Source organism: Megalops cyprinoides, unplaced genomic scaffold, assembly GCF_013368585.1.
Source record: "Megalops cyprinoides isolate fMegCyp1 unplaced genomic scaffold, fMegCyp1.pri scaffold_27_arrow_ctg1, whole genome shotgun sequence".
Classification (NCBI taxonomy): Eukaryota; Metazoa; Chordata; class Actinopteri; order Elopiformes; family Megalopidae; genus Megalops; species Megalops cyprinoides.
Window position 1 is genome coordinate 220,951 of NW_023494723.1, and position 15,117 is coordinate 236,067.

The 15,117-nt window shown below is 40.1% G+C and overlaps 2 protein-coding genes across 7 annotated transcripts in view; one reads left to right on the plus strand and one right to left on the minus strand.

Annotated features, from left to right (window-relative positions):
• The window catches only part of LOC118772302 (ras-related protein Rab-44-like), a 32,309-nt gene extending 26,274 nt beyond the window's left edge, over window positions 1–6,035 (plus strand). The window contains exons 12-17 of the mRNA XM_036520576.1: window positions 305–437; window positions 2,807–2,888; window positions 3,429–3,543; window positions 3,834–3,935; window positions 4,435–4,511; window positions 5,394–6,035. Coding sequence (XP_036376469.1) covers window positions 305–437; window positions 2,807–2,888; window positions 3,429–3,543; window positions 3,834–3,935; window positions 4,435–4,511; window positions 5,394–5,487 — 603 coding nt within the window. The 3' untranslated portion in view covers window positions 5,488–6,035. The remainder of the gene's footprint in view (window positions 1–304; window positions 438–2,806; window positions 2,889–3,428; window positions 3,544–3,833; window positions 3,936–4,434; window positions 4,512–5,393) is intronic.
• Window positions 6,036–9,251: 3,216 nt separating this feature from the next.
• The window catches only part of LOC118772295 (protein arginine N-methyltransferase 8-B), a 33,644-nt gene continuing 27,778 nt past the window's right edge, over window positions 9,252–15,117 (minus strand). For 5 of the 6 annotated variants that reach the window (XM_036520550.1, XM_036520548.1, XM_036520549.1 and 2 more), the window contains 3 exons: window positions 13,859–14,009; window positions 11,268–11,389; window positions 9,252–9,718 (listed from right to left, as the gene is read on the minus strand). In XM_036520550.1, coding sequence (XP_036376443.1) covers window positions 9,635–9,718; window positions 11,268–11,389; window positions 13,859–14,009 — 357 coding nt within the window. In that variant the 3' untranslated portion in view covers window positions 9,252–9,634. Of the gene's footprint in view, window positions 9,719–10,593; window positions 10,815–11,267; window positions 11,390–13,858; window positions 14,010–15,117 lie in introns of those variants that run through there. The other variant, XM_036520551.1, reaches the window with a different exon arrangement.

Here is a 15,117-nt window from a genome sequence, read left to right on the forward strand (position 1 = left end):
GACGAATTTTCCCCTCCCCATTTTATCATCACATTCATCACAAATCTGTGTGTCTGCCTATCCCACGAATGCATTCCTCCTCTGTGTGGGTTGCCCTGTGTCTGATACATCTTTATGATCTCAGGGACCCAGCTGTAAGAATTCCTGTCATTATCAGGGATCGGATGTCCCATCATTATAAATGGGGTTTCTGTTAAATCAGATAAACTGTCACTCATTTTAGGAGCTCCTCCCCTCTCCCACTCCCCTCTCTCTCACCACTGTGTCCATGCTCGTCCCCCCCCCCCCCCACCCCCACCACCAGGAGGAGGGTGTGGTCAGCACCCCCGACCGCCTCTTTAAAGTTGTGCTGGTGGGGAACTCCAGCGTAGGCAAGACTTCACTGTTGCGCCGCTTCTGCGATGACTGCTTCCACGCTGGAACCTCAGCCACTGTGGGTGCGTAGCCTCCTCTGTCACACACCCAACCCACGTCCCCCACCCACACCCCACTCCCCTTAGCCTGCTTGTGTTTCATTCTTCAGTCACGGACCATGCTCCACAATCCCTTGCTGTTAGCAGTCTAGTCCTATCCTGAAAGGTTAGCATAATTGCTAGTTAATATACAGACTCATGTTTTAGTAGCTCTGATCTGCTTGAGATGAAAAATACCATAGAACAACATTTATCCACAGTAGCATCAAGATTTATTCATGAGTTTCCTGTATAGGGTGACAGTATAAGGCAATATAGTGCTTACCATAGTACCTTGGCCTTTTGCCATGACTGTGCAATTCCTGTTGCACTGTGTTATTCATAGCTGTCTGTCAGAGGGATTTTCTTGTGTGTGCATCAAGCAAAGCAGCACAGCACATCAGAGTATAGCAAGACATAGTACAGCACAGTACAGCACAGGGATCAAACCAATTAGTGAACCATTTCCGTCCTGCTGTACAGTAGTGCCAGCTCTGCAACAGATCACCTCAAGCCTCATATCAAGCACTCAATTAAGTAATTCACATTGATTTAACCATGGCAACAGGAGGCATATTTTAGGAGATGTACGGCTTTCTCAGCTTTCTTTTTCAGTCTAAGGATGTCAGGCCATAATGCAGCTTTATTGTCTACCTGGGCAATATGATCCTTCTTTCTGCAGAGATGAACATGGAGTCTAAGGACTAGAGGTGTACAGAGACGTCATTATCTGTATCTGTTCAACCAACAAAATTATCTGTCTCTGTATCTGTATTCGGATAGTAGACCTGAAGTGGGGGTGGTTCATACCGAAAGTCACTCCAAATCAGGCAAATGTATTTTCTGACCAAATTCATTGGCAATGCAATTTTTGTGTCTTCAAAGCATCAAATTGATTTAATATTGGCATATAATCAATTGTGAAATATATTTCCACATCCTCATACTGTACTTTTCATCTCTCTCTATTTTTATTTTTAACTAAACTAAGTTTTATGAACTGTCTGAAGCGCCCCCCCCCCCCTTAAGTGGGGGTCATTGAACAATCAGAAACCGGAAAAAAAAGTTTTATAAATCGAAAGATTTTAATGTATAGGTTGTGGGGGTTTTTAAGAAATCCAGCTGCCACCCCAGGCTTTTGTCTCGCTAACTCCCGCACGTGACGCCTCCTCCTCCTTGATACGAGTGTTTTCCTGAGTGATAGCTGGGAACGGTCAGGTCTCAGCCCGCTGCCTGCTTTGCGCTGACTCAGTGGGGGCGACTAAAGGATATAGTGATCACTTTTCGATAATGTGTAGTAAATGAAACGATTTTCGTCTGTTTTTTTTTTAATGGAGGAGATTAACAGATAGAGCTAAAAACTACAGGTTCTAAGCTTCATTTTGATGTAGGGGCCTATAGGTTGCGGGGGTAATCCAGCTGCCACACCGGGCTTTTGTCTCGCTAGCTCCCGCACCTAACTCGGTGGGGGCAACTACAGAATATAGTGATCACTTTTCAATAATGTGTAGTAATTGAAACGAGTAGTTAGTGAATTCAAAGTCCTATGTTGCAAAGAGAATGGGCATTTTTATCTTGTGGCCATGCACAATGATATGAATCGATTTGAAGAAGCATAATGGCTAACGCACAGACATGTCAATCATGGCTTTTTTCCGAATAATAACGAGCAACTTCGGGTAGAAGAAATATCTCTTTCCATCGCATCATTTGTGCTTTCCCAAACATATTCAACATATTCCCCTAACATATTCGAATTCGGGTACATCCCTACTAAGGACCCCAGTGTATTGGATACATTCACCCTCCACAATATTTCCTTCTGGGAGGAGGAACGTTTCCCTCCCTTTCTCATCCATAATACCTGAATACCTGTCCAGAATACCTGTCCATATAGAAAAAGTGATGTTTATGTTTTTTTTTCTCAATTGTGTCGTAATGAGACACATCCTGTTTCCTACTCTGAATGTTCTTTGTGCTTGGAGAATTGATGTCTCAGGCATAAAGGCGTCATTCTTGGAATACATAATAAGATGTAATATGTGAGTATTGAATTTATATTTAATAATATTCACAACATGATAATCAATAATCTGCTTGAAAGGAAGGATCAATGGAAATTTTACATATAACAAGACTTTATTTGTTTCATAGGACTGTTTATAAGAGGGATAAACACTATCCTCTTGTAGTGGTTGAAAGTGCAGACAGTAATAGGCAGCATAACTGAAAATGCCTGTGGACTAACGAGCTGTTTGTCTGTTTTCTGAGTACCTTGTAAAATCAGTATTGTGAATGGTAGGCATATCCTTCTCTCAGTGTCACTCTCCATGTGGGTAATCTGTACCCTGCAGGTGTGGACTTCAGTGTGAAGACGGTGACAGTGGAAGGTAGCCAGGTAGCGCTGCAGATGTGGGACACAGCTGGGCAGGAAAGGTGAGGTCTGCAGGGTCACGCATAATGGCTCCTCTGTCACTTAATTCTAAACATATATCATTCTATAACAGATATCATACAAACCAGCCTGTGCACTAGCAAGCTAGCACCACTCTACCTGAATTCAGTGATGGATCCCAGTCTACCTGAGCTTAGTGATGGATATACACAGACACTATTATTACATTATTGTCAATTAGCAAACATACTTATCCAAAGTGACTTACATAAATTACAATTTTATCCATTCATACAGCTGGATATTTACTGAGGCAATTTTTGCTTAAGTATCTTGCCCAAGGGTACAACAGCAGTGCCCCAGCAGGGAATCAAACCAGCTACCTTTCAGTTGTAGGCCCTGCTCTGTACCACTATGCCCCACTGCTGCCCCAGTACATACACTAATTACTATGCAGCTGCATAGTGGTGCACTTGCAGGTGCACACAGGTAAGGCCTTTTTCTGAATTTAAAGTGGGACTACACGGTCTCTGCAGCAGTCAGTGTGAACTGTGCCTTGAGTCCTGTGTGCCCTCTCACAGGTACCGCAGCATCACCAAGCAGTTTTTCCGTAAGGCAGATGGTGTGGTGGTCATGTACGACATCACTGCTGAGCAGACCTTCACTGCCGTGCGGCAGTGGCTTGCTAATGTGCAAGTGAGTCCAACTGCACCTTAATCACCGCACCCTCTCTGAACATTGTTACACCATATTTCATTATCTTCATGATTACTTACACTGTGTGGATTAAAAATAGCGTCTTATTTGTAAATGCTGTTTTAGTTTAAATCCTTTCTTGCTAAGATTAGAAGGTAACCTAAATTCTGGTTAACTGTTACTCAGAGGCTGTTTGATCATTCAGCAAAATGGTGAAAGCAGCACTAGAAGAATGTATTAGAGAAATTTAGTCTATGAGATTTAGTCTATGGGCTGTTTTACTCTCACAGGAAGGGGCAGGAGAGAACATTCCCATAATGCTGCTGGGGAACAAAACAGACCAGGAGAGCCAGAGAGAGGTAGAGGCCTCCATGGGTGAGAAATTAGCCAAGGTTGGTGCACAGACCTCTCTGGACAGCGCTAACATCTCCACTCAAAACTGATGTCCACAGTATGGACCGTTTCCCAGATGAGTTGAATGAATCAGAGGAGTTGTGTGAGAGTTGCTAATCAGGGCTTTTATCTCTTTCACTCTCTCCATATTTGTAGTTTCTGTGGACTGGTTAAATCTAGGCATCCTGTGGCAATCTAAGGCAACCTGTTAAATGTAGTCATTCTGGTGGCACATCCTAACATTCGTCTCGCCAGAGGCACAGGAAGGGGTGCTTCTAGATGTTTGGATACGCAACCCCCCCCCCCCCTTTGGATACCCAGTCTAAACTGTAGTTTAGTTAGCTAGTGGTTGTTAAAAGCAGATATTACCCAGGGTAACACACCTTTTCCCTGTCCACTGCCCCCCACTTTGTGGCCCTTACTTCTCCTTCGTGTTTTTGAGCCCACTGTCCAGGGCATATCATGTGATCGCTACCATGTGACCCTCTGTGCCGGCAGGAGTCCCAGCTGATTTTCTACGAGTGCAGTGCTTTCTCAGGCTACAATGTAACTGAGTGCATGATTCACCTGGCAAGGTGAGTGGGGCTTATGCCAGCAGCAAGGGTTTGTGGGTAAGGCCAGAGCAGGTGGGTAAGGCCAGAGCAGGTGGGAAGGCTGTTGCATACCTGGCTTCACCATCTCAGCACCCATAGTTTCTCATCCTGGCACTGTCGCATAAGGGCTTCAGTTCAATACCAGAATAATCAAGTGTTTTATGGAATTTATTTGGCTTGTTTGGTGTTTGCACATAAAAAGGAAGTACGATTAATCAGCACAGTGTGTTCAAATGTATAGAGAGAGTTAAAACCACTAACACCTCTCCCCATGAAGGTGCAATGGCTATTCACAGCAATGAAGTAAAATTCACTGTGACCAAGGCTATATAAACCAAGCGGAAATAAGCATCCCAAAATAATTTAAAAAAGTTTGCCATGTCATGAGCACTTATGACATTTTTATAAACTGCTTTAGGCTGGTCCAAACCGCTTAGTGGTTTAATTAGTTTGGGAGGATGTTCCAGATTGAGAGATTTTTGCATTAGCAACATAACTGAGAGTAGGATTGCTTACAACTGTTAATTAATTATGAGTACTGACACATTCTCCTTTGTTTGTATGAAATGAGAATGTTACTCAATGGAAAAAATGCTCACTGGTTAAGCTGTCTGTTCTCAGTGCAACTAAAGCCACATCCTTCCAGCAGCACCGTTACCTCTCTCTGAAGAAGAGTCTTACCAGCTGCATTATTACATAATAGTGATGAGGGATTCCTTAAAAGCTGTATTATGATATCATAATTATGAGGGATTCCTTAAAAACCATGGTATGATAGTATTATGATAAAGGATTCCTTAGGAGCTGCGTTATGATATCAGCACTGTTCTCAGAGTTCCCTGCCGTCTGTGTTTGATTCACCAGGATGCTGAAAGAGCAGGAGGACATGGAGAAGGAGAGGACAGTCCAGCTGGTGGAAGACTCCACCCAGAAGAGGTCGTGCTGCTCAAGACAGTAGAGTTGCTGCTGTCGCCAAGCCTCCTGGCCTGCACCATATTCAAACCTCAGCCAGTGACTTTCTGTTGTAGTGACCACGACTTAGCACCGAGTCTCTCTTTGCTGCATCCATGCTCCCCAGAGATTTATTTATTGAACAGACTCCCAGCTTTCTGTGCTTGACATTGAAAATTGTGTCACTGTTATTGTCAAAGCTGGGATTGTTCTCTTTTACTGCCATAACATTAATAATGAATGTGCAGGTGTGGCCAAGGACAGGTCCACCCATTGTCAGCAGAGCAACACAGGCAGCCTGAAGCAGAATGTCACCTTGCTCCATAGAAACATGGCGTATGTATGCTGAAAAGGAGCACAGAGTGTCAGGTTCCCATTTTAGTGCCTTTGCCGTTACTCTGTGGCAGTTTCTGACCCTGCGGATTTAAAGATATTTCGGAGTAAAATTTTAGGTTCCACACCGAACATCTAGAAGCAGAGATGTCTTCAGACTGTGAATATTGCTTTAAGAGCAATCTCAAAGTCAGCTACCCAATTACCAACATGTTTCAACTCTCTGGCCACAGAAAATCAAAGTACATGGGTAACAGTTTATTTTAAGGGCTTTTTAAGGGTTTGTTGCTCTGTGGACTCATTTAGTGAATGTCATACTAATTATCACAATGGTATGAATTATTTTTTGAAACAGTAAATGTAAATGTGAATGAATGAAACAACTGATATCAGTAAGTGAATGTTCTGGAAGTTACAGCAGTTTGTTTAACAATCACTATCAGTATTGAAGACTGACATTAAGTTGAAATAAGTATACCTTTAAAGCCTTGATTTCTATATGGCTTTGAAATATTAATTACATGCTGATTATCTATTTTACTATCCACTTTAACAATATGTGCTTAATCACAGCGATTAGTCCTTAAAATAACCTGTGTACATTGGTATAGTAGTATATTCATGTAATGAATACAATACTGAGATATTGTTTGAAAATTAATTTTTAAATCTGGGGTAAAACTAAAGCTTTTATAAAAGTAAAATACTTTTACACATAAATGGGTGAAAATGGAGTGAGGCAGTACTAATTCAATTCAGGAATACTCCATTGTAAATGTGACATACATTTAGCATTCCTTTTGTTACAATAAGAGTCTACAGCCATATAATAAGAATGCAAATGCATTACTTACTATGTCTTTGTCAATACTCTAGAAATTGGCTCTTTTTATTCAGGTGACTGTAATTCATACCATTCTCCAAACAGCTGAATTGAGATCAAGCCATAATAGATACATTGCAGTTCCTATTCTGTGTAATTCATTTAAATGCTGTCACCATATTAACTCAGTGAACAAATGTACATTATCAATGAGAGCCTTGAATATAATAATGTAAAATATCTAATTATTTGAGACTGAGTTTGAATAAAAAGCTTATTTAGTTATAACTGTTGGAAGAATGTATTTCATACAGAAGGTGTTTTTGTGCATGATGATTTCATTGTGATTTAAGTGTCGGTAAAAATGTACTGTTAATATTGTTGTTAGCACGTGAATCATTGCCAAATATTGGCTGACCCTGTCTGTGCATCCTATCTAGGCAGGGCAGGTCATGTGGTTGTTAGTTGTTCTAACACTTGCTTTCAGGTGGTTTAGTTGTTCTAACACTTTCTTTTCAGTGTGTGTGTGTGGAATGTTATGGTGTCCTACAAGGTTGGCATTACCCTTTACTGTAATGCTTAATGTTCTTTTGTGTCTTTGAAAAGTGTCTTATAAGTCTGAGTCAAGCAATTGTTCTGAACCTGGAGGGTTTTATGTGTATATTTGAATTCATACAATGTTAAAAAGTGTTACTGAATGAAAACAGTGAATGTTGTCATTGTTGGTGTTCAGGCGCCAACTATTGGACAAAGTGTGGAAGAACAGCAAGGTTGGTGTCAGTGTTTATTAATAGTTTGACAGTAAACTCTGTAAATTAAATAAAGTTAACAGCACAATGCATTGGGATTCATCATCCTATTGTTTCAGAATTAAAAATTACTTAAAAACTTACTTTTCTTACACTGTAATAAAATCATCTTTAATAATAAAAACTACACAGTAACTGCGTCTAGTGTTGCGTATAGTTAATAATATTAACAGCGTTGTTATAGTGTTGTTTACTGTGAATTGTTTTACTCCTCCAGAATGTATTTACAGCAACGTAATTAAACAAATTATGTATATGCTAAGTTTCATAGCACTGTTTAAGTTCTGTATATTATTTAAAACAAACATAAGCCTGACAGTATCATCAAGTTTAAAAATATGCTGACTTTAAAAGCAATGTTACTGTTATGCATGCGGTTATATACAGTCTGTGTAAATATTTTCTTAAATATACATAGCATTTATACTGGGAGAGATGTATTGCCACGTTTCCAATATTTACAGTTCTAATTTATAACAGATAAATCAATATTTACAGTACTAGCTGCTCATAGAGAAAATAATCAATAGAGTAAACACACAAAATACCAAACCAAAACCAAAGAGAACTAAGCGCAAAGACCCCTTTATTGACAAACAAGGCCCAACACTCTCCAAACTTTACACTAAAAATTCAGTCTTCTCCAAATTGCAACATTGTTGGAGCTTGACAGTTTTAGTGCAGGTGCTTATGAATATTCATGAGCTGCAAAGCAGTCACCTGTGTGATTATGATTGTAAATGATTGTTACATGCAATCAGTATGACTGTCAGCCATTTGGGATGCAAACCCACTCCAGGCTTGGCTACTCATTTATATTCATAACTATAGAAATGAAGGGGAGGGGCCTCTGGAGGAAAGGGGCGGCAGCAGAGAGTGTGGTGTCTCATCAGTGAATACAGAATCTTTGGTAAGGGTGCGTACAGTGCTTCACAGCTGTGAAGAAGGTCACAGCTGGACAGGAGGAAGCCTCCTACCATTGCCTTGGCAATGATCTTGGAAAGAGCACAGGTGAGGGGGGGCAGAACCAATCCATTGAGGGCACTGAAGAGCCAGCTAAAAGAATAGACTAGAGTCTGCATTGCATCATGTTGAGAGTATGGTAGGCCGTGATGGAATTGGCAGAGGTCGGTCCCCACAGGATGCTGTTTCTCCATATACTTCGGAAACATTTTGTCTCATGCCCTTGTCCCAAGCCCATGATCCAATAGGTGAAGTGCCCTTTTAAATTAAAAGAGTATATGGGAGACAAAGTTGAAAACCACTCATCTTGCACAGGCAAGTGAAGACCCTTACAGACTCTAGCACTCTCTGCGGAGCATTGACCTGGCACACTCAATACATTACACTATTGCACAAAAACACATACACTACACCAGAACACAGCGGTGGTCACTGTCCAGATATCACTCTATTTCCTTCTTTCATTCAATAGCCAAGCTCTCAAATATAATCCTGATACTACAGATGCTACAAGAGAATATTGCACTTACACTGACCACTGAAAAGAATAATTCTGGCTTGTCTTATAGTAGTTTCCTATAAATCATTCCCTCCGTTTCTACAAGTAATATACTTTTAATTATAATTTTAAGTCTTAAATATATAATAGGCAGATTAAGATTTCTGACTCAGTTTAAAGTGAATAAGGGATTGAAAATATGCAATACATGCAAATAGTTAACTAAATCAAATACAAATACATATTAAGGGTGAAAGTTATTAAAATGTATCGAAAACATTCCCTAGTACACAATACCTTATTACCACAAACAATGTTGCAGTGCTTAAAATATAGGGCTTGTAAATGTAATGACAGAATAGGAGTCAGTAACAGGAGATTTTGTCATAATTTATGTGTATATTGTATAAATAAGTGCAAGAAATGCCCCATTTATTTAGCTACAACCACTGTGACAGTTAAAAATCAACAGCACAACTCAATATTATGCTCTCACGGATTACATAAAAATCAGATTCAAATAAAATTTTTCTGTTACAGAAAAATCTGCGTTCTCAAATTCATATCACTTTGCATTAAAGTTACATGAGGTCCAAGGCATTGGCTTGAGGTGGTGCCAACTGTCCTGGAGTTATTGCTCTTTTCCCCTCCTTATGCTTATGACACCCTAGATGTAACCCTTCTACAGTGTTCCCGGCTCCCGCTGTCAGCGCCCTCTGCTGGGAGCCTAGCGCATTTTGTAGTCATGGGAGATGGCAGCCTCACACAGTTGTCCCTTGAAGTCCAACTCGAGGGTGAAGTCCAGGTCCCGCTGCAAGAGACGAGTTTGAGTAATACTTTTAATAATAATAAACTTTATTCATATAAACACCTTTCATACATTAACATGCAGCTCACAGTGCTTTACAAATAAGCAGATAAAATCTACATAAAATGTAGTACTCATCACTCATCACTCATTTAATGTACAACTAAGTAAAATTCAATAAAATAAAAGTAAAACTAATTTTGATAAAATAGAAGAAAATAAAAGCAAGACCGGGAAAACAAAGCAAGGACATGATGGCTAATTAAAAGCTAAATTGTAAACGTAGTCCTGAGATACTTTTTAAAACTAGAAATAGATAAATGTGCCTGATAGGGTGCCTGACAAATATCTAGAGGAAGTGAACTCCAAATCCTAAACAAAAAGCTGACACCACTTTTCTTATGACTGACTTTAGGAATGTTGAGTAGGTACTTCATGATCTTAAAATTTGAATTGGAACATAATCCCTTAGACACTCAAAGTGTCTAAGGTGATAGACCATTGATAGTTCTAAATATAAAAAAAGGAACTTAAAAATCAATCCTAAAAGAAACTGGCAACCAGTGGTGTGGTGCTAGAACAGAGACAGAGACATGCTCCTTTTTTAGTTTGTGTTAACACTCTGGCTGCAGCATTTTGAACAAGCTACAATCTGTCAGTTGTCTTTTTAGGTAATCGAATAAAGAGTGCATTACAATTACCCAAACAAGAAAAAACAAAAGATTTATGTTTTCACCTGACGCATCTTGCCAACACTCTCATTTAGGTTATATTTGACTATTATTATATAGGTTATATTATTAGGTTATATATTAGGTTATATTATTAGGTTATATTATATATTATATAGGTTATATATTAGGTTATATGTGGTTCAAGGACTAATCAGCTCCTGAGAACTGAAAGGAATGAAGCTGTTTAAAGGTGTGCTCTTTTCTGGTCATCATGGCGGTTGCAACAGCACATAATTGCTATTCATCTGGACCACAGAGGCATAACTGCAGCTCTTGTTGGCAGTCGTGGGGAAGCATCACTGGAGAAGCTGAGATGATGTCTACTTCATTTCTCCTAATGCTCGGGCCCCAGCCAGTGATGACATCTGCAATAATCAGATCATTTGGAAATCTTGTATTCGAAATATGATTCAAAGCCAGGATGTTCTTCTATCAGGGATATTGGCTTATTATAACAGAGATTTTCGCATATTGTCCATTTATGCAGCTGCACATATTTTACCGAAGTCACCCAGTCTAAGCACCCTGATCATAAGTACAACATTGCCACAGGGGTTTGAACCTGCAATCTTGTGCATGAGTGCAAAGTGGATTAACCCCAGAATAGGGTGCAGGTAGGGCACAGGAATGACCCATTACTCCTAGTGTAGGACACAGATATGGTTCATTAACCACTTTGTAGGACACAGGTATGACTCATTAACCTCAGTGTAGGGCACAGGTACAGTCTTAAACTCCAGTGTAGGGCGCAAGTACGGCTCATTAACTCGAGCATAGGGCACAGATATGGTTTGCTCATTGTGGGTTGTGACACTCACAATGTTCTTCTCATTGGGCTTCATAGTGATGCTGCCAATGATCTCCTCTCCCCTGCGGACGGTCAGGTAGTCCTCCAGGTAGAACACTGTCTGCTTCCAATGTGTGTAGGGAGCATCAGGCGCTTTGAGGAGACAGAGAGAGACATACTATGTGAAGCTGATCTTAGCCTTTAACCCTGAATGTAATCCCAACTTTAACATTACACACCAACTGTACATGGACCTGATAGTGACCTATAACCCTCACCTTCAATATGGGTGAGAGTAACATGCAATTAACATGAACCCACAACTGTGTGGAGACAGATAGCATTTAGCATTAACATGAAATACACATTTAACTCCAAATGCAATTCATTGTCAAGTGTTTTTACTTCACACTTCATTTGGTGGAGAGAGCCTCACAATTGAAATGTACCAAATCAAACCTCGACTCCTCCTTCCACTCAGTGTTGTTCATTGCAGTGTATGAGTCTATTATTTTGGCATTCTCAAGAGCTTCTAAAAAATATGTAGTGACATTATAAGAGTTATGGTCCAGTAAGGGTTTATGGCCAAAACTGATTAGCATTGCTGTCTGCTTATGTCATACCATAGCCTAAATAAATCTGACACAAGACATTTTTATTGGGTTAAGATATATGCAGGAATGGCATTCTTCCACTAATATCTGCTTAGAGTTAAGAGTTCTAATGTGCTTCCTGCCCAGGGACTGCAGATGCAGTCTAGCTACATAGCAAAATCTGGTGCAACTAATGTATTGTGCATGGTCCATAATAATAATCTAATAAACTAAACTAAACTAAACTAAACTGATACATCAATGAGTGGATAAGGTTCCACTTTCATCAGGACAAAATGAAGTAAAGAACAGCAGTGCTCCTTTAAATGCACCATATGATGCAACTCACCATGGAAGGAACTGGACAGCATGCAAGACAATGTCCTTTGACTGATTTTGAGATGATCTGTCATGCACTTGAGATGCTTAAAATGTTGTGCTTACTATACAAGTCTTGCTAAAATCATGCAATGCTTGGGCCTCTGTCATATGACATTGCTTCACAGCTCAGTGAAATAATATATAACAATATCATTCAAGCACTACCGCAAGTTAACCTATGGTAACCTGAAACTAGACAGCCTAGAAAATAACACAATGACATTGCTCTCTTTAGCTATAAGCAGTCAAAGTGGGAAGTGTTCTTGCCTTAGGGAAATTTGTATTAAGAGGGCATGCATAGCATCAGGGTTCATAATCCAAAATTCAATTCCCTGGTGGAGTAATGCTGTTATACTCTTGGACAATGTGCTTAACCAAAATTATCTCAAGAAATATGCAGCTGTATAAATGAGTAAGCGTATCTGTTCAGCAAAAGTAATGTAACTAGAGGGAGCAAACACTCCTGGAGAGATTTCCTGTCATCTCATGAGATGACCACCAGGGATCACTCTCTGACCAATCTAAACCATTTCCAGTTTTTCACTCAGTTTAAATCAACCTTTTGACAATGCTGACAAAGCCAGAGCCACACATACATTATCCAACGAGAACATAATGTAATGCTGCTCCATTTGACAGGTGTCTGCAGGCTGCCTTCAGGGAGTTTACTCACCTGACCCCTCCCATATGGAATGCATGAGCCCAAGCAAGGCTCTCTGTGCACTCATAAAACATGCTCCCTGACCAGTGCTCCTGGTCCAACTGTTCCAGCAGCAACTAACAATAAATTGCAAGTCAAATAAATTAACTTGGTAATTGTTTAAATTATTTCAAAGAATTGTTTAATTAATATTGACAGCCATACTATTTATGTTACTTTGGCATATTTGTACTTTTAAGCACTGTTGAAGGATTTTTTTCCTGGTATCCACAGGAATTTACTGACAGCCTCCGTGTGTGGTGCAGAGAGCCCCCTTGAAGAGAGTGGAGGCAACACACGTGTCAGAGTGAGGCTGATAAATGCTCTGACTGCTCTCTGGACACTGCTGTCTGACAGGGGAAATAAACTCCCCCTAAATGTGTCCTTATTGCTTCTGTCATGGAGTTGCTAAGAGGCAGTGAACCTCTCACTGTCACATAACACATGCAGTCTGTTCATTGCCAGACACCCATCAGTAGCTTAAATACTAAACACAGAATCAATGCAGCTTTAATACTGAACACAGACTCAACAGCAGTTTTAATATTGAACACAGATTCAACAGCAGCTCTAACATTGAACACAGATTCAGTAGCAGGGTAGCTACTGAGCACGGACTCAGAAGAAGTTCAAACACTCAGCTCTGACTTGGTGCAGGTTATAGTGCAGTTCAAAGCTTAGGTCTAATTGGCAGCTGATTCCTTTCAGTTCACTGTCTGAAACTCATTTGATTGAAAGATTCATGAATTACAGGAACGCACTCCATGGGGCCACAAATACCACATTGACACATGACACATACATCACAGTTTGACATATGACACACACATATATGACAATGTGAAATATGACATATGACACATTTATGACCATTTGACATGTGATAATTCATGACACCATAAGAATAACCATCCCACAAAGTGTGACCCACAGTGGGGGACAGCTCACCCGTGGAGAAGCCTGTCTTCTTGTGACACTTGGTGAACTCAATGTTGAAGTAGGTGACCAGGGCATGAACGTAGTCGTTGCGCTGGATCTGAAGGCAGAATGCGGAGGTGAAGGACAGGTCCTCTGTCTTGACTGTGTAGATGTCTAACTCCTGTTGAATGAAAAATACCCCCGTCACTGCTGCTGGCTCCCTCTCCAGCAGTACTACGCCTACAGACTTGATATGCCTCCCTGCTTTTTTCAGCAGTAACCTGTTATCTCTCCTGTCAGATGTTGCACCCCAAGAAGCCATTTTCCCAGAGTTCAAAGAAAAGTGACGTCATAGTCCATAACAGGAATGTAGTCATGGTCCTTCCTGTGACATCACCCAGCTTTGTCCAATTTCCACATTACCACTTGTTGATTCCTACCTGACACCACAGATGAACTTTGGCCTGGGAGAAATGTTATCCTCAATGAACTTGGATCATTTTTTCGAAGATGAGGTCTTTTATTGTTTGAATCCAGATACAAGAAATGTTTCACTTCTCTTGGATATCTATTATTATTTTATCTCAGGGACTGCCAAACTTTTACACCTGTGTAAGGAATGGGAAAGAAATGCCTTACTTAGTAAATTCAGATGGTTAAATGGAACAGAGTGCATGTCCGCAAACAGAATGACACAGAGAGAGGGGAGGGCTATGCCTGTTCAGCAGAGCACAGATTCTGTGAACCTGCACAGCATCTCTGTGTGTCTGGCCTTTAGGTAAATAATACAATTCTCTCACTCAGGAAGGTCCAATGGTGGAGTATTGTGGTGCTTTAAAATCTCGAGGTTTCATCTCCATAATAAAATGAAGATCAACATCAATCTTTTTTCTTACAATGTGTGTGTCTTCTTATTTAGTCTACATAAAACAGGCTTTTACACTCAGAGTACAGGGTACAGGGTTTCATTGTCTTGTTTAAGTGAACATACCATCATCACTGTCATATTTTAGAGTTTGTGGAGGGTTTGTGAAATGAATATGAATAAAACGTATTGTTATGATGGAGACAATTATAATTATTAATGTTGCTATTAATTAATTGTTATGATGATAATTATCACACAGCACAGGAAATACAGAGTTATCTCATGTTAAACACTATAGCTAGTAGTTCAGACAAGTGGGTATTGTTAGATGCACAGGAAACAAATGGACATGTCATGAAGTATGAGCATTCAGTCATAAAACACCATGTAGTCCCCTCATTATTTATGAAGCATTTTTAGG